This window comes from Fringilla coelebs (genome assembly GCF_963513975.1).
Source record: "Fringilla coelebs genome assembly, chromosome: 4".
In the NCBI taxonomy this organism is placed as follows: domain Eukaryota; kingdom Metazoa; phylum Chordata; class Aves; order Passeriformes; family Fringillidae; genus Fringilla; species Fringilla coelebs.
This window is the reverse complement of record NC_140032.1, coordinates 46,285,024-46,305,151: the sequence shown is the minus strand read 5'-3', so window position 1 is coordinate 46,305,151 and position 20,128 is coordinate 46,285,024. Positions and strand designations below refer to the sequence as shown.

The window sequence follows — 20,128 nt, the reverse complement described above, 5'->3', positions numbered from 1 at the left end:
CAACATCCCCAAGCCCTTCTCCTCAGGACCACTCAATCCATTCTCTGTTCAGCCGTTGTGCTTGAGATTGCCATGACCCAGGTGCAGGACCATGGCACTGGTCTTTGCTGAACTTCATGATGTTCACCCAAGACCACCTCTCAAGCCTTTCAAGGTCCCACTGTATGGCATCCCTTTCCTCCAGTGTGTTGAGCACACCACACAGCTTAGTGTTATTAACAAACTGCCGGAGAGTGCACTCAATCCATGTTGCTGATGAAGACATTAAACAGTGCTGGTCTCAATACAACCTCTGAGGAATGCCGCTCCTCATTAGAAATTAGTGAAAATGCAAGATATGTTTCAAAAAGCAGTGGGCAGTGCCATGATGAATTGAAAGGGCAAACACTCAGAACACAAGACAGTCACAATGAGCTTGCATACACATTTGTATACAGAAAGTGTGCTGGATTCTGGCAGATGGCTATTTTACCTCAAGCAGTTGTTTGCAACCAAAAAAAAAAAACTTCCTAGCAAAACCAGGCATGTGTAATTCGCAACAATCATAAACTCCCTAACATCATTCTGAGCTAGGCATTTTTTAGCTTTTTTTCACTGATGGCACCTGAGACATTAAGAAGATATTTCATCTTCAAACTTGTCTTTCTTTTTGGACGTACACAACAAACACGCACACACACTTGTGCTTTGAGGGACTGTGGAAACAAGCGCCTGTGATTGTGTGGGGTGCCCATGCTCAGCAAAATGCTGAGGGGTCATGGCAGGACACAAGCAAGCTCTGGCTGCCTGAGGTGTGGCTGGAAATGGCAAAGCCAGACAGTGTCCCCTCACAGTTCTCAGTAGCCCACAACAATGCCCTTAGCATTTCCAAAACAGGCTTATGTTTGTTTTTTTTAATCCATTGCTTTGGGGAGTAATATGTTCTTTTATTCCTCACTGAAAAGAAGTTAGGAAATATTTGTTTAAGAATCCTGAACACCTGCCTTTAAGTCATTTCTTCATTTACAGAAGCAGGACTCATCTACCACTGCCTGTGGCGGCTGCTCTCCTGCTGACATGGCTCTGCCCAAAACTCTGGAGAACTGCTACAGTCAGTTAAACTTTGCTTATAGAAAATGAACCCAGGTTCATAGTCATGATAGCGGCTGTAGCCTCAGCATTTCAGCAACACTTTTGCAGCATTACAAAGGGAGGCTGGAGAGCCAGAGAGAGTTCAGGAAGCAGCAAGGCATCAGGCACCTGTCCTCTCAGCACCACAGGGCAGCACCGGGCACAAGCAGCGCAGCCCCTCTCCATCAGCCAGCCAGGCAGGCTGGAAGGAGAAGCTGCCAGAGGGATGACCTCCTTCTCATGGCTGGCTTCCCATGGGCTATCGAGAACAAAACCTTGCAGCCAGTGGTGAGACAGTGCTCACTCTGGAAGGCACGAGGTTTCAACATCAGGTCCCAGTATTCAGGCATGTCTGCTGCCTCCCCTCACACCTACCTTCCCGCGGTGCGGTGGCCTTGCTCTTATACAGTCTGAGGGGGCTGAGGCCTCTTCCAGACTCTAGCTGAGCTGCTGGTTCACTGTTTTGAAGTATAAAGTCTCTCCTGAGAATGCAGGAGAGGCCCTGTCACTGGGCCACAGCTGAGTGGGGTTCTGTGGCCTGGCATTTCTGGCAGCTGCACCCCTCCAGCACCTGGAGCGGCTCTGGCTTCATCTCCCATCCCCGGCTCTCCTAAGGTCATCATCGTGAGGGAGATAGATCTCCCTTAGGAGTCCAGGAGCCTGCCAAGAGTTTGTATCTCCACATAGCAGGCAGGGCCACGGCAGGGAGAAGGAACGGCCCTGGCAGCATCCTGCCCGATCTGCAGCGCGCATTGCCCTGCGCCAGGCTGGCAGCACCAAACCTTGGGCAGGTCGAGCCCCCACACTGCTGGCGCTCCCGGGAGGGCAGGGGTGGGTGGGTGGCCGGCTGCTCTCCTACAGCCGCTCATCGGACGCTAATCCAATCACCCCGCTAATGAAATCAGGCTGTGCCGCTAATGAAATCACCCTGCAGCAGCCAGCAGGGCTTCAAAGCGCTGCTGCTCTCAGCAGTGGCTCGGCCGTGCTGAGGGACACCCTCTGCCCAGAGCCCGCAGGGCTGCCCCGGCAGCGGGCTCCAGGCCTCTGCCACAGAGGGCCCCATCCTGGCAGCGGGCCGAAGGGAGCAGAGAGCAGGATGGCTCCGAACAAGGCACCAGTTTCTGGTTTTACTTCCCTGCGAGCGTGGGTTTGCACGGGGAAGCTGCTGTCCACGTGTGCTGGGAGGGGACGCCGCCTCGGCGGAGCCCTCCTCAGGTGCCACAGGCCTCCCCGGAGCGTGGGGCAGGGATGCTCAGGAAGGGAGCTGCTGTCTGCAGCACTCGTGCCCGCTGCACAGCCGGCTTCGGGCTGATGCTGCTAATGAACGTCTCCCACAAATTAGCAGAGAAGCATCCCAGCACCCAGACCGGCACCCTGGCCTTGGCCTCTCTTGGATTTATTCCTAAGTGTTTCCTGAGTATTTATCAAAGCAAGAAAGGGCAACCTTTTCTTTATGAAACGCTTTATTTCTGATACTATCATGCCAACAGGCTAGAAGGGGATAAAAAGAATGCTAGTGCTCTTTCCTTTAAATATCTTTTTTTTCCTCATGAGACTTTTGAAGATGCCACCAAATTTGCTGCATTATTGATTCTTTTTTACGTTAAAAGCTGCTGGATGCAGGGGAACAAATTGAAGCATCCAGATCTGTTTGAAGCAAGGTCTACCTTAAATTGGATGTTTGGGTTTTTTTCAAGCAACTTGGAGCAGAAAGAAATGAAGGAGATGGTGATAACAGTATTATTTGTATGAAACTTATTCATAGCAAAGGCTTTAGCATTCAGAAAGCTAGTGTGGTCCTCAAAAGGTCTGCTAGTTAATTGGTGTGTTGTTTAAGGGAAGATTTTAATGGCGTAGGAGGCATAAGCCTTTGTAAATAATATTATCTTAAATGCAGAAGGCCTTATCATGCACTTCTTGCTCAGGCAAGTCTCCTCTTGGGATCATCTGGAGTTTTGTATAAGAAGCACAGAATCAAGTCCATAATGACCCAGCTGCTTAATCGAGTGGTACAGAGAAACACGTTCAAGCAGTTTTCAGGCACATCTGCTAGACATCAGTACTGCCGTGATCTCACTAGAGGGAGCAATTTATTTTGAAATATTAGTCAATATTAGCTCAGCGCTTAGCTGGGCCACCAGTGGGTCAAAATTAAGGAGTCTTTTCTCAAGCAAATACACATTTTAAGATACAAAGATAAACAAGGGGAATAGAGAAATGAAAAGACAGTGATAGTTAAAAATCCCAGCTTCTGAAACAATGAGTTGTAAACAGAAAAAGGATTTTGTGCAACATATGGAGATGATTTTTGTAATGTTTTTCCTGCTGAAAAATCTACAGTAGAGGTTCTGTTCCTGTTTCCAGTAAAAATTCCTGTTTTCAGGAATTACAGATCATTTTGGTTGGCCCTGGATGTGAGATTTTAAAACATGGATAAGCTATTCCCTTTTTTTATCATAGGCTGTAAAAGGAAATAAATTCCCAGATGCATCTAGATTCTAAGAAGCACTGCTAGCACTCAGACTCTGTCAACATTTCCATCTAAAACTATTATTTAATGTAGAGTCATAAACACCTTTCTGTAAACATTTATTTAGTGCCTGACAAGATCTCCTCTCTAAAGGGGTGGGGGATGGTGTTGTTCCAAAAAACCAAAGGTTTAAAGCATTTTTAATGATATCTTTAAAGGCTGTGTTCTAAATCTGTCATGGTTCAATACTGTCCTTATTCAAATTCTATATTGGGGTAAGTTTGTTCTGGACTCATACAGTGCCTGGCACTGTAAGGTTCTCAGAGACCCAAGGCACTGCAGTGAAAGCAAATAATACGGATTTAATACTGACTGTGTTTATGCAGTCTGACCCTGAGTACTGCTTAGCTCCTGGGTTCTGCTGTCTGGCTCAGCTACGTCTTGACTCTGTGTTGGGGTGAAATGTGGGAATGTGATCCCTGTGCTTTGCCCCCTGCCCAGTCTGGAGGGAGGAAAGGGGGTCTGTGGACTAGCAGGGAGCCAGGGCAACCTCCCTGAGGTGCAGTAACATGGAGCACCACTGTCCCACAGGCAAGGCACAGCCACTGGGGTTTAATCCCTCCTCACAAAGCTCAAATGATCAGCTTGTGCATCTGTGTGAGCAGGAGCTGGGTCTTTGTTTCATGTGCTCAGCAGTCCCTGTATGCAACATCACTGAGTCAGTTTGCTCTGGTGGGTTTTTGATTTTAAAAAGCCCTAAACTTGCCATCTGGTCCACTAAAGAGGAACCTCCTTTCTATGGAGCACCAACGGTGTGATACAATTTGCAGGAAGAGAGATGAAAAGTTGTGTGTTAGTAAGTGAAATAACATCACTGCCACCTCCCAGATGTATTAGACTGGAATTATGTTATGAGCAGAAATTACAAGCATTACAGTTAACTAACTGGAGATGCTGTTGGCTCTGTGCCTTATTTAAACAAAAATCAGCTGTTATTTTCCAGATCTCACACACACACACACACACACACACACAAAGGATGGCTTACGCTCATACCCTCGCTGCATTTCGGGAGGCTGGATGGAGGTCTGTGCTCCATGCTCCCCCAGCTCCGGCCACGTGCTGGTACAGGGAGCACAATGGTATGCTTAAGGAAGCCCTGCTGGCCATACAGCAGGATCTGCCTGGATCTAGGTGCCATTTATCACAGCGTAGAGAAACTGACCCCAAAGAAGCGAAGAGGAAAAGGAGGGCTGTGCAGTTTTCATCTCTGTCATGACCTGCAAGAAAAGCCTTGCTTTAGCTGCTGCTGACATTTTGCTATTTAGAAAATCAAATCTCAATTTTCAGTGGAAAATTTTTAAATGGTAAGTGCAAGTGAGTGCAGATGTAAGACTACCTTCAAACGTGATTGAATAGTGGAAGAAAATAATTTTCTATCGTTTTAATCTCTACTAATCCACAAGGCTGGGGTTTACTTGTTGCAGACTGAATTTTTCTGGTAATAATTTATATAAAAACATCCAGTCCTGGTTTATCCTACTTGCTTTAGTCTACAGGTGAATAGAGATTTAGTAGATGTTCTGTCAGGCAAGGAGGAGGCAAAATCTGATATACCGATGGAACATGACTAATAACCAGCTCATACAGAAAGTGTTTTTGTTAACATTGATGTAACTTCTTTGCTAAGAGAGCAGGCAAAAATCTGTTTGGTTCTTTCAGCAAAGCGCTGAAGCACAAATCTAACCTTACTATGTGAATATCACTGAGCTTTTATAGGTATAACTAGTGTTAGAAATTTCAAAATATTTGCATATTCATTTAATTGCTGAGGGATCTCTCATTGCACCAAGAACATTTCCAGAAAGAAAATTCTGAATACTTAAAGGAGATTTTAAAATATTGAACAAACATGGGTATAAATTGCCTTAACTTGCCTGCCTTCCAGTTTACAATCATTTCTGGTCTGCTGGTGCCTGCTAATATATGTGTGTGTATATATGTATATATGCATGTATTTCTGTTTTCTTAGAATTACCACAGCGCCTATCTTTATTGCATTGGATCAGACAGCACTGATGTAATTGAATGGTAAGTAGCACATAGGAGACCATGTAATATCTAAAAATTCCTTTAGCAGCTTATCTCAACTGAGGCAGCAGCAGTAGCCTGGATTCTGGAATGCTTGATTTCTATTGAAAATCCTGAGTGGCTTAAAACCCAATCTAAACAAGTACGTATGTAAAGTGCACTAAAGTGTACATAATCCTTTAATATTTAATAAATCTGTGATATTTAGTTGTCCATTTCATAAGAAACTTCTTTATGGACCAAGGCTCCTTTGGACTAGCAGCAGGGTTAACAGGATGAAGTTAGCTTTTAACAAATTTATGATTTTGTTTCCTATTAATATCTGTTGCCAAATTGATGGAGACTGAGATTCTTAGCATTACAGGCATTTTAGGAAAACATCAGAGGGCTCTGTATTGCTATTATTCTTAAATGTTGGGTATTACATGGAAAGCCAGACATGTTATGTGTAAAAAAATAAATAGACATATTGCATTTTTTTGCAATTCTCAACTTAAGCATAAATTTCTTCATTTCTCACATTTGGCTGGAGGAAGGGGGGGTTAAGCCTCTGCATCCACCAAACTACACCTAGTTCACATGAGCAGATTGCTGTACAAAATCCACAAAGGCATCCAGTAATCAATTCTTTGGAGGAAAGTGGGTTCATCTATTTTTGCTCCAAGGAAAAGTTGTTCTTTGCAAAAAGCCCTTTGCCCTTCGCCGTGTGAATTAGCAGTACACTGCTGTTAGTCTAAGTGGATTAAAAAAGAGTAAAGACTTCTGGTCCATGAAAGCCTGCTCTATAGCTAGATTTTGTACAAATGTAGCTGTGTCAATTGTGTGAGAGATGTGGAGAGGGGGAAGCACAAGGGGTGTCTTTTAACTTCATCTATAGCTCCTGGTATCAATGCACTTACAGTGGCAGGAAGGTGCTTGCAATTCATTCCTTTTCCTGGTGAAGAATAACAACATCGGTATGGGGTCTTTATGTTGGTAGAATGGCAGTCGCAATATGGGGCAGAGGGGAATGGCTGTGTTTGTGCTCTTATGCCCGAGTGGAGGAAGAGACACAGCTCCTGTGTGCAGACACAGCAGAAATAATGCGCTTCCCAAGGAAGGCAACAGTGCCGTTCTGCAGCTATAAAGCGCCGGGCTTAAGAATTTTGCTTGTGAGCATATCAAGGAGCTTGGCATGCTGACTAGATAAATGTTTAAAAATAAGTCTAGTGCCCGAGCTGACAAGCTTGTGCCTTTTTGAATATATTAATCTGAAGAAGAAAAAGGATTTATCTGGAAGTTTGTTTCATTTGACTGAGGCTCTCATCGGGGATGTAATGCGTACTTGCCTTTTTCGTTACTCACCTGAATATTTTTGGTATCTTGAAGCTGGAAAGATAAAGAGAGTTGTATTCTATTAATCACCCTTCTCTTTGTTCTCAAGCTACCTCTGTTCCTTCTATGCCTCTTCCAATCATACCTCCCTTGCCAAATCTTTAGAAAAAAGGTAATCGCTGCTATATTCTTTCAGGGACTCTAGCACTTACTGGTACAACATGTAATTCTTGTGTCTAATTTGCTTTTTTGCCATCTGACTGGGAGCCAGTAGAAAAAAAAGCATGTTAAAATGGAATTTTATAAGTAACAGATGTGAGCTTTTTTTTTTTTTTGGTTTTTTGGGGTTTTTTTATGAAAAATGTTGGGGCTTTAAAATGCTCAAAGTTTTTAAGGAAAAAAACAATCTAATTCTGCTTGCTTATTCTCATTTTTTTTTCATTTGTTCTTTTCTCTACTTTCTCTGAGCTTAGAAGGCAAATAAAATTTTCCCAGGCAAGACAAAGAGGAAGAGTATTGTCTTCGGTTTTATCATGGTGAAGTAAGCACAGAGAGGGTAAAGTCAAGAATTTTCCACAAAATTGGAATACCAGAGAGGTTACATTGTGTTCTTCAGGTACTCACCATTACATGGTACAAATTCCACTGGCATTATTCACCAATAGCATGTCTAACAATTTATTTCACTGGACAAAATAGGGTTTGAAGAAGAATATTGGAGAAATTGTGTAGTTTGGTGTTACCTTAGGACCAACACTTTTGATAGCCTCCTCTTCTGTATGAGTATCTGAGGGGCACTGATTGCAAACATCCTCAAACTCCAGCTCCCCACCCCTCCCTTCTCTGGCCATCATAGTAATGGGTTGTAATCTTCATGCATAGCTGTAGCACTGCTCGTGTATAGAAATATAAGCTTCTAACAGCCAGTGCTGTCTCCTGGCAGAGCCACTGTGACCTCAGGTCTCCATCCCAGGGTCTCTTGCATCTCCATGCCAGGCATGGGAAGTATTGCACAGCAAGGTCCTGATGTGACCTGGGCTGGGGACATCACTGGGACACATATGTGCATGGTGTGAGTCTAAAGAGCTATTCAGTCCTAAAACATGTAGGCACTGTCCTCGAGCTGAAGGCTGCACATCAGTACTGCTCTTTGCCCCCCCCCCCCCCCCCCCCCCCCCGGAGTAAACATTCAGCTTGAGTCTTCTCACCTGTGTAGAAAAATCCTGTTTTCTTCTCCTGGCATAAGAAGAGAAAGATAGAGGCTGCCCAGTTTGCCACACAGAGGAAAGAGAGACTGGGGTAGGCTGGAACTGAGTTCCTGCATGCAAAATCATGGGGGTGGAATAGTGTCATTCCCAGACCAACTGATAGTGACAGTCCTGCTTCCTCTCCAGCCACAGCTGCTACCACCTCATCCTTGAGCCCTTCCTGGGTGGAAACAGCAGCCTGGCTTTGTGTGGCTGGGGCAGAGGTGACACAGGCAACAGGGCCCATTCTTCCCGCAGCATGCTCTTCACCATGATGGTAGAAAATCTCCTTTAACCAAACTCACTATTGTTGCCTTCGTTATCTGCGCTGATTGCCCACTACTCGCACTTACAAACTCCAGACTGGATTATGACCCATCGTAGTTCTTCCTAGTGCTACGGTGCCCTTGTCTGTGCTGTCTCAGGCTGCCATGGTCTTGGGCTGTGAGTGTTCTGATTCAAATAGTGTTTAGTTCCCCACCATCTCTATAGAAAAAGTGCTCAGCCCTCCCTAAATTTCAGCCTGGCCTGGGCAAATTAATTCTTTTGTCAAGTTCTGCTTTATAAAAAGTGGTGATTCCAGCCATCACTTGACCACAAACTCTCTTTAAGATCTTCCAAGCAGGAAAAGCCTGCCCAGCCCAGTGGAGCCTGGGGTGGGTAGCTGGGGTTCAGAAGGACAGCCTGCGGGTCTGTTTGACAGATGCCTGGGTGGTTCCAAGGAGTGAAGCAAGCAGCAGCCCTGTCTTGCCATCAGTGCAGGGAGCTGGCTGGGGCGTACTGCAGCAGCTTGGCTTTGTAACACATCCAAGCATGTTTCCTGAAGCAGCCACAGTTTGAGGCAAGCTACGGGGGTACCACATGAGTAAGCTTCAGATAATTTGGCTGCCCAGCTCTGAGAAGTCTTTCTAGAGTACATCCAAACTAAAATTTCAGAAATTTGGCTGATAATATTTAGGAAAGGGAAGGGCATGTTCCTCACACCAGCAGAACATTTTCAGCAAATTAGCATCCCTGCTCCAAAGCATATACAAGCCATTGCCTTGCAGCAGGATGAGAGTGTTTTTCTCTCTTTGAAAAATGAGCCTAATTAATTAATTAGATTAATCTCATTTGCTCTGGAAACACTGGATGAGCCATTTGTGTTGAATCTTTAACCCAAAGACACATAAATCAGCAACCAAAGATAGACAACCATAATGGATGTTTTTCATATGAAGGAAAGAAATAGTGGTTTACATGAGGAGCTTTACATTCTAATGGACACAATGTGGTGTTGTATTTCCCAAAACAGCAGTTACTAATAGAGGCATTTGTGCCACACCCTTTGCTAAAGCACTTTTCAAGGAATATATTTCAAAAGTAGTGTGTTAAAAATTATCTCACTTTTCTTAATGCATTAGCAGTGAATTTAAATATGTTTTATAATGGGATCTTCCCCCAGCTGCTGAGACCCCATTACCCAAAGAACCTCCTGTGTTCCTCTCCCCTTCCCCATAGGAAATTAAGCTGTCCCTATCCTATTCCCATTTTTCCCTTGCAGCTATGGCTACAAGAAACCAACTGAGTTTCAGGCAAAAATATCAATGGTTGCTCTGATGGCTTGAAGGTGTCTAAGAGAATCAAGTCCAGTCTGGGTCTTCATGATAGACCAGCAGCATCCTCCCCCTCAGGGGTTTTCAAAGCAGCTACAACCAGCACTATCCTAGGAATGCAGTTTCCATGCAGCACTTCTTTTTGGTGCAGCATCTAGTCTACTGAACATGATCCAGGAGGATTCACAGCTCACTGGGGTGAAAAAACTTCTCCCAGAATTTTCACAAGCAGATCCCTGGAAGGGTCAAGGGTTGGATCTATGCCAAAAGAAGTAGAATCTTCCTGTGAATGAGAAATCATTGTTGCCTTTTGCATATGGATGCATTGAGGTGGGGAGCTTAAGCAACATACCCAGGGTTACAAAGCAACCAAGTAGTAGAGCAGAAACAGACATCTGGCATCCTGACTCCTATTTGTCTCTAGTTTCTATTCTCTCTTTCACTGATGCTTTCAAATCTGTAGTTAACATTGCTGTAATGCGTTTAGAAATGAATACAAATAAGTGGTTTTTTTCTAGTGGGCAATAAAGATGAGATGATTTTGCACAGTTGTAAAATTCTGTTACATATAAAGGATTCTTTATTTTATAATAGCTATTAGAATGTTTGTTTGTGGGATTTTCTTGGGCTGGAAACTTCTGATGGGGCATTGCTTTGAGCTAATCATTTAGCAAAGGACAAAGATACCTTAGATTGCTGACTCGTCCTATAGTTAATGGTTCTCTCAGGCTTTTCTCTGTCAAATGTGGCAACTATGACATCAAATGTTATCTCTGTAAACACATGCCAACTCAAAATAGCACATGGGGGGGGGGGGGGGGGCAGGGAGGGAGAAGGACAAAAAGTTCCTTATCCTATATTTTAGCCAAGATTATGGTCACCAGCTTGTTCTTCTCAGCACAGACTGAGAAAAACAGACTTCAGTTCACCTACACTTCACAGAATATAGTTTTCAAAAATAAATGACTGATGTAACAAATTATTTCACTTTCAAATTAGCCACATTAGGGGATTATCCTCTAAGTGCATGAAGTATGTAATTCCTGCTTCTGGGATGTCAGAATTTGAGTTGTTATATATCACTTGCAGAGGGACACTATAGGCATGAGGATAGCTTCAGCTATTAGAGACCTTATTCTAAAGATTTCCCAAGGCAGCAGACTGGCACTTCAGACAACCAGACTGTTTTGTTGATCTGCCACTGATCTGCCATGTGACCTTGAGCAAGTCTTCTCACTTTCCTCTAGCTCTGTTTCTCCTCCTACAATTTGCCTTATCTATTTAAATGGCAGCCTTTCTGAGCAGGGAATTTCTCACCTTGTGCTAGCTAGCAGTGCTTAGCTGAATGTGAACCCGTCTTCCTTGGGATTATTGTATTGCAAAGCCAGCAAGTAACTACCAATTAAAAGCACTAGCATCAAATACTAATAAGCTATTTTTCCAGAGGGGATATTAGTACAGTTGGAGAAACAGTATTAATATCCCTCCTTCTCCACTACTTCACTTCTGCTGCTCTTCGCATCTAGAAGATGAAGCAACCAGTGCTGCCACTTTACAGTCGAAGTTTCTGGAGGCTAGCCTCAAAACCATGAAGATGTGGGGTCTAGCAGAGTGAAGCACAGCTGGCCAAGCTGTGGCTGCTGAGCTGCACTTGGCTTAGGAGCAGGTCAAATCCACTCCCATGCTGGGTTTTATCAAGGAGGATGAGAGGTGCTCCTAATCCTGGCTGTGAGTGAAAGTGAGTTTGCAGAGCTGCCAGGGCTCTGGCTGCAGTGCTGGAGCTCAGCCACCCGTGCTGACAGCCCTGGGTTGGCAGTGAGTATTGTCCCAGGGGCTGGGTACCTCTGCTGATGGCCAGCTCCAGGGCTTACAGGCAACACAGCCGTGCTGAGCCACACAGACTGAATGAAGCCTGTGAAGCTCTCTCCCTTTAACCTGCACACACAGTGTGGACCAGCAGAGGACAAATAACCCAGGTGATTCACAGCCCACCAAGACCTCTGTGCCTGAGGAGATAATTTAGAGGCAGCTAAATGACATGACTGCTCAGCAGCAAAAAGCCACAGCCTGCCCTAGCTTTTCCAGTGTTATAATTGTGACTGGCACTGTCTTATAATGAAACACACCATGAATAAAAACAGGTTCAGAGTGTAGAGGCCTGCTTCAGAGTCCTGGGCTATGGTGCACCTCTCCAGAATTTGTAAGCAAGAGCCTCATGTGTCCTAATTTACATGTGTGACATCTGTTTCTGAACACTGAGAAAAGTATAAAATAAAAAACGCCCTTAGTGGACTTTTCTTCATCTTTTGTGGCTTATTGTCCCTAGCCATCTCCAAGCAAGCAATCTGTACAGCCTGTGGAATCACATCCCACCAGACTTTTGGTTAGGGTCTTAGACCTATAGACCAGTAGTGCAAGGAAGCTCTGTCTTCCCCCAGAATCAGTGGCATTAAACCCTTTTTGGAGTAGAGAGGTTGTCTGAGGCTGAATCATAATTTTTGGAGGGAAGGTGGTTTTGGTGGTGATATAATATGTGCTACAGCATATGTTGACTTTGGCAAAGCAGTTTATTATCCTAACTAGGAGTTGTTTGCAAGTTTGTCCAGAAATATGGAATATATTTTCCAAGCTAGGTGCAAGTTGCCAGCTTGCAGCACCTCCACGGTAGAGCAGTTTCCTCGGCATTCTTCCCATAAATTAGACAAATGCCCAGACTATCTAAGGCAGTAGTTCACTGCAGAGAACAGGATTTCTTAACACAGGTCTGAGGAGAAATGCGCCTGCCTAACTCATCGGCACAAATTGGGAAGCTGAGGCTTTCTCCCAAAAGGCTTGTATGGCACACGCTCATCATGCTCCCAGCATCCCTTTCCCAGACAAGCAGACACTTTCCCCCTCCGCCTGCAGGCTGGGGAAAGTAAGCCTAGGGGAGTGAAGCCTGTGCCTTTGCACACACATGGCAAATCCCAGAGCTTTCTGCCTGGAATACCCGAGTCAGTAAGCAGCTGGATTTGTATCCCAGTCAGGAGGCAGCTCTCAGAGAAACATCTGGCTCCAGTCTCTATCTTGTCTGCTGTTCCTTCACACATCTACTTCCTTAAAAAGAGCTTACTGGGGTGAGCAGAAGGGAAAACTGGCTCCAGGTCCTTTTGGCTACTTAAAGAGGACCACCCTGTTGCACTGTCAAACAAAAGTTATGTATTTCCTACAAAAAATATCATACTTAAATAAGGGAGACAATTAGATGTAGTTGCCTATTGCAATGCAGTTCCAACATCTTTGGGATGACTCGGAAGTTTATATGTGCAAGAATGCTGACTGCTGCTCGCCTTCTCTTGAGTTTGACCTTCCTGGCTGTTAGAGAAAGGGCTCTGCTCAGAAAGGAGTGAGTGGAACTTTTGGGTGCTTGAGGGGATTGTGTTAAATATTAAGCAAGGATGTCAGTCTGCCCAGACTTTCAGATGACACCCTTGTTTTGCAAATTGCCCCAAAAGAGGCTAGTGGCAATATTTTTAGAGGCTCATATTGCTTAGTGTGAATGACAGCAGAGTGTCTTCTGTGACAATTTCCAAATAAGCACAAGCCTAATGAGAAAGAAGAACAAAGACTACTGCTGTGGGGCAACAGATTTGAGGGGGAAAACTGTGATTTTGTGGTCAGTCAAATATGGAATGTGCTGATGGTTCCGTAAGATTTTCTAATGGAAAAATCATAAGCTGCAAATAGTTAAATCAGAGTTTCTGTTTCTCAGCAAGCATCTTAAATTACACCTAAAAAATCTCTTAAACACTTTAGCTTAAGAGAGGCCCTGTCTAGCTCTAGATCCTTTGCCTTTTGGGAATTTTGCAGCAGACCACCCACTGGGAAAATGAAAAGATGGCATCTCTACCACTGTGGCACTTTTTCTAGAGATGAGCCCCTAAAATGCTTTGCACTTTTCCTTGGGAAGACCAAGTGAAAAGGTCTGACTTGGTCAACTTGATTTGACAAAGCAGAGAGGTATAAATCACTCGTGTAATAGTACCTAAACTATTAGATACTCTTTTTACATGTATTTGGACCAAATGTGCTGCTTCACTCCACTACTTACATGTAATGTAATCAGCTCACACTTGTCTACAATTTCACAGAGAGACATGCTGTAGATGCCTTGTCTCAGATAATGAGCTAGTTGTACTAATTATATAAATCTGTCCCAGCCTATTAGAGTCTTTCCTTAATGATATTTCAGTGAGGTGGCTGCTTCATTCTGAGTCAGTTTTTTCTGTAGCTATGCCTGTCTTTTTGATTGAAACCTTTTGTGGCTCCTTAATGAAGGTAGCCAATTTCCAGTCTATAGGCAAAAAAGCCTCTTTTTCTCCAGATAATTTTATGAACATTGGGTTTTTCACCAGAATAAAAGATATGGAGTTGGAACACTAATCTTATGCAATAAAAAACCCATAGCAACAATAACAAAAACCAAAATTAAAAATAACTTTAATAAAATCCACAAAAAGTAAAGTGTGCATTATGCATAGGAAGTACCCATTTATAGATAGAAGTTAGGGATTTAATTTGTCAGCCATGTGCTGAAATTCTCTTCCTTACCAAGTTAACTGAGCATTTCACAAACTCCAATGCACTTTTATCTTTACACCACATGGGAGACAATTGTTGTTCTACTTAGGCAATTGTTGCTCAAAGAGCAGCAGAAAAAGAACGTCTGCATGGCATATGAACTACACAGGACCTTCCAGGTGCCCATCTCCTTTGGCACACACCAAAGACCTGATGAGAACACACTGTAATTCCCTCTAAGCTTGCTTGCATGCCTGGTTTCCTTCCTGTATGAATACATAGGCTTATTCAACATATTTTTGAATGCTTAAAGCATTACACCAGTCTAGATGACCAGAATATGCATTTGGGTCTGAAGGTCTTGAATCATCCCAGATCCTTCAGTTTAAACACCATCTTAGTGGTTTGACCTTGTCCATGTGCCTGAAACATGAGCTGGTGCTGGTGTCCTGCATTTCACTGAGTTCAGCATTTTAACAGCCTACTTGCAACCTAGTTAGCTACACTCAGCTTCAGAACCTGCCAAATTTTAGGATGGGCCAGTAACACCATGGCCAAGGGCCCTCTGTGTAGAAGGATCCAGGAGACAGCGTGTGTCTGTCTTTGCTAAAGGCAAGAGATAGGGTCATTCTACACTCCCATAGTATCCAGCAATTGTCTCATCCTCTTGGTGCTGGGACCTCAAACCTAACTCAGCCACTACGTCCCTTAGGGTTTTACTGCTTGCTTACAGAGGGAGTTGGCAAGAAGAGTTCACTTCCAGAAGATGGAGATGTCCCATCCATAAACACTTCACAGGGGAATATGGGAGAGTGGGAAGCAGCTGAAAGAGGTTTTACTACTGTGCCTCTAGTCAACAGAAAGTCTTGGCAACAGTCTAAAACACCAAAAGCCCCTTGGGGTACCGAGTGTCCAACACCAGTTACTACACCAGATTGCATGGCAGCAGTTTAATCACAGAGGCCACGGAGCCAGGATTGCATATCTGATGTTGTGCCTTTAGCAGTTCAGCAGTGCAGGGCTGTAGCATTGTGTGTAGATGAGTGTCAAATACTGTCTTGGGTTTCTTGCCAAAATATCAAGAACCGCTCTTTGCAATTTTATACTTTTCACTCATTTGGCTGAAGTCCATATTTCTAGCCTCAGATCACTCATCTCCTAATGGACAGTGGGAGGCTTTTCTTTGTACCTCTGGAAGACCTCTGCAGAACAAATCCTTGACCAGGCACCAGCTCAAGCCCCCTGCAGCTGAAAAAAATGGCAGGACAGGACTGGAGCATTATTTCTTGAGGCCTGTTCTAGGCTCTGTTTTTTCCTTTGTAACAGCCCGACATTCCTAATCCTCCAGGGTAATCAGGATGGGCATTTTGCCCACAACACTTCACACACTCTGCTGGTATATACATGTAAACTAAATTTTGCAGTGAAATTTATCAGAGGCCATGAAGAATAACAAAGAATAAATTCAGAGTATCTTCATTACCTTTATAGGATCTACATTAAGACTACCAATTTAGCTGTCCCATTTTCCCTCTGTGGGTTTATTTCAATTAGACTTCTCTTAAGAAAGTGAAAATGTGCCACTGAAATAAATCAGTAAAACAGAATTGCCCAAGTTACATCACCAGTGAATTAGATTCAGAATTATCACTCTTGTAACTTACCACCCCTGAGCTGATCTAGAGAGTATACAGATTTGTCTTAGTGACAGCACATTGGTTTCGGTGGCATTGTATTCAACTGAAGTTTCTTCTTGTGACAGTCACTGCACAGGACATCTCACAGGAACCAGAAATAACTTATCTTTTATTCTTCTTGAGCTGTTTCATCTTTTATTCTTATTCATTGTCTGGCTTCATTTCTCCAGACAGAAGAGAGAAGTAAGGGAACCACTCTGTGACTTCTAATGCAACGTGTTTCTAACATGCATCTGCATGGTGTCTGCTCATGCCTGCAACCTCCACAGAGGGTTGGCATGGTCTTCATAGCCTGGGCAGCATGGTCTCTTCCTTCCCCTATGAAAAGCCTTTACAGAGTTCCTTTAGAGGGTTTTCTCCATTTTTCATTCATTCGTTTCCCTAAACATGAGACATACCCTGGTTCCAAAGAGCTGATTGATTTCTCTGGCCAGACATTAAGTATTTTCTGGTTGGGAATTTTTTTATTCTAGGTGCTGTAGAACCTCCAGCTATATTCTCCTTACCCAGCCATGCAAGACTAAATGAACCTGTCTAAGGCCACAAAAAGGGAACCCGTTCCCAGGCCTTCCTCCACCCTTGGAGCCTGGTCCTGATTCAGCATGTTATGTGGGCGCATGCTCCATTCCCGCTGTCTTCCAGTTTGAGTCGAGTCATTCTCATCCTGTTCAAATGTCATCGGAAGCCAATGGGATTTATGTATATGCATACATGACCCATTGGATCGACAAGCACATCACAGTTTCTGCTCCTTCCAGCACAAGGAGGAGAACACTACACTGACCAGTGTAGGTCCGTAATATTTTCACGTAAACAATGCTTGCTTGAGTCCCCAAGCTGTGTTATTTATGTACCCAGAGCTGCCAGCTCTACCAGAGGGAATTTGAGTGGTCTCAAATAGCACTGCCTGGCCATCACAAGAATTAAGTACTCTATTGTCCTGGAAAGAATTGTTAGAGCTGTGCTCCAATTTCAGAAGCCTTTCTGTTCAGAAGACAGAAAAATGCAACATGTCCTGTGCCCTAGATAATTCAAAGGAAAAACCCCCTAAGTTTCTGAGAACCTACAACTGTCACTTAATGAGCAATGAGACCGCTTTTAGATGTAATTAATATCCCTTTTTGTTTGGAAAAAAAACCCAAGCCAAAATAAAACAAAACCACCCCTGCCAGTAGGAGACAATGTTTCTGCTCTGCATCAGAGGGTGAAGTTTTAAACAGCATCTCAGGTGCATGGTCCAGGACTAAAAAAATGACCTGTGCTATGAAACATCCCTCCCCAAGTCCTTTACTTACTGAGCTACAGCTGTTGACATGTGAGAATAGCTGTCGCCCTGATCGTGTCACGCCAACATTATTTGTCAAGGATGTTGCCGGTCACCCACTGATTACAAGCTAAAGTCTCTGACCTCCTGGCTCAGCCAACAGTTACAAGTACATCAAGTAGGACAAAGGTGTCCCTTAACTTCCAAATAAACCATGAGAATAAAGCCCAACTGCCTGTTGGTGTTAACAAAACACATGGAGTATTTTTATCTCTGGAAAGCTACTTCCTATTTGTAATACTACTTGAAACCCTTCCCAAGTTTTCATTTGATGTTTCTTGCATTCATATATTTTATGTATCTTATTTTCATTTTCCAAACATGTTTATTAAAAATGTTCTCAGGGTGATGGGCCTTGTGGTAGGAATTTCTGTTTTGGGAAAAGAATGCCAGAGTTGGAGTTTTTTGCCAGAAGGATGTGAAAGCTGAAGGAAATAACAATGACTAGGGCTAGAGATTTGTCACAGGGAGTTAGAACGTGAAAATTTACAGTCTGGCCATGAGAGAGTCCAGGCTAAAGCCATGAATTTATAGAAACCATTGCCAAAAGCTGGATGCTATTATTTTACTCTAACTCTGTTTTGCTTTGCATGAAAAAAAAACCTAAAAAAAAAAATGAGAAATGCCAGAGACTTTGGCTCTGCATATAGAAGAAAGAGGGCAGAAAAGCCACCTCGGTCTCCACTGCTCTTCCCATCCCAGCTGAAGAGTGGGAAGCACGCATGACCTTCCCTAGAGAAATCATGGGAATTCAACCACCCCAAACCTCATAGGGAGAGTTTCTGCTTGCTTGGGAACTGCCCTTGCACAGAGCACTGCCAGCTCAGACTCTGCTGACTTCAAAAGAGCCCCAAACAGGCTGGCAGCCACTCACATCAACACGTAGTCCCCCAGTCTGGCAAGAAATTCCTTCACTCCTTAGTTCTGCATCCACCAAAGCAGATGCAAGAGTTTGTGGCTTGGAAGGCTGAAAACTGCATCGGCACAGGCTTGTAGATTCCTGCTCCTCTCCAGATAATGCAGTCTTGAAAGTGCCCATCAAGGATTTACATAAAGGAAAGGCTTTATACTCCTTTATGCTTTTATTGTCCCAGTGACCTTAATTGTTGGTGGGGTTGTTTTTTTTAATTGAATGAAACAAAGGAGCTCTCTTCACTTTTATCTTAAAACTATGAGGTCTGGATCTGCTGGAAAATTACTTGTGAGACCTCTGGATCTCTTACTTGCACAGAAGTAGCCACTTATATTTATTGCTTTACATATGGCCACAATCCAGCAAATCACTCAGGCATGTGAATAACCTCCAGCATGGAAGTAGTCCCCCCGTGAGGCAGCGGGACTACCACCACACTAAGTAGACACCTCAAGTGATGAGCTCGGCTCCACCCTGGTGTTTTCCCGAGCCCTGCCACTTCTCCACATACACACCCAGCAGGCCAGGGGGCTTGTTCCTCAGGTTCCTTTCCAATTGCATAAATCCCAGTTACGGATTTGAACTGTGGGCTGCATTGATGCCTACATGCCCATTGATCCTTGCCCGCGTCTGCCCACCGAGGCTATGCAGTTCTGTGCTCCAATCAGATTAGATAGTCTTCCTCTTTTCCCTTTAATCCCGAGAAAAATACGTAACGAATTTGCAGGGGGGAGCTTTGTTGAGTTTTACAGAGCCTTGCTCCAATGTATGAGTAGCTCTTATCACAGGCACAGAGACGCAGACCCTTCAAAGGGCGGGAGCAGCAGGGACAGCTGCGAGCCGCCCCACCTAGACTGGCCCCGGGGGATGGGGGCTCCGGCCGCCCTGGAGGGTTAAGGGCCGGGCCTGTTCAGCTTTTTTCTCCTCTCCGTAGTTTGGAGAGAGAGAGGCTGTCCCAGCGCCCCGACGGCAGCGGGATTTAGGGGGAGAGAAAAGGGGGGAGAGGGGGAAATGGCGAATACCGCGTAGCAACGGTAAGACGTGAAGGCGAGTGCACTAAGTGCATACCAGGATTTATAGGTGGACTTTACAGGACTTTTTACTACAACCTGGGAGATGATTCATTTTTATACATAGCCTGTTACACTGCGGGGCCGCTCCAGCCGGTTAATGTTCAACGCGGGCCCGGCTTAGCGGTGGGCGCAAGCCCGCGGCCGGGGAAGGGGCTGCTGCTATCAGCCTCACTCTGCGCCCGGCCCCGCCACTGCCCCTCAGCCCCTGGATCTGCGGGGGCAAACCTCAAAAAAAGAGGTCAAACGGCAGGAGAAACTGAAAGGCGATTACGCCCCGCCATTCCGATCAGGCGTGGGTTTCACTGTCGCGGACTGTGCATGGCCAGTCCCTGCCAAATCCTCTGGAGCATCCCTCTCATTTGCGGGCAGCAGCTACAGAGCACAGCCCTGACAGGACTCTGTGTGTATGTGCGCATATGTGTCTGTGGGTAGGAGTGTAAAGTATGTACGTGTGCGCAATAGATAGGCGTGTGTGTATTACACGGGTATGTGTGCGTGTGAGCGCGGGAGTGAACCTGAGACTCTTCCCCGCTGCATCCAGGCTTGGTGGGGAGCCACGCTGGGCCGGGGCCGCGTCTCTCCTACACTCTCGCATACTCTTTGCACACTTGCGCGCACACAGAGACACACACAGGGCTCACACGGCTCCTTCCTCAGCGCCGTGCCGCGCCGCCCGGGCAGGCGGCTGACTCCAAAAGGTGCTCAGGTCTTCGTCACTGCCGGAGCGCGGCACT

At 44.8% G+C, this 20,128-nt stretch overlaps 1 protein-coding gene across 1 annotated transcript in view; it reads left to right on the top strand.

The window, feature by feature from the left end:
• ENPEP (glutamyl aminopeptidase) overlaps positions 1 to 19,515 on the top strand; it is a gene marked incomplete at both ends in the record, with an annotated part of 59,924 nt that extends 40,409 nt beyond the window's left edge. The window contains one exon of the mRNA XM_084204013.1: positions 19,459 to 19,515. Within this exon, the coding sequence (XP_084060139.1) occupies positions 19,459 to 19,515 (57 nt within the window). The remainder of the gene's footprint in view (positions 1 to 19,458) is intronic.
• Between the last annotated feature and the right edge of the window lie 613 nt (positions 19,516 to 20,128).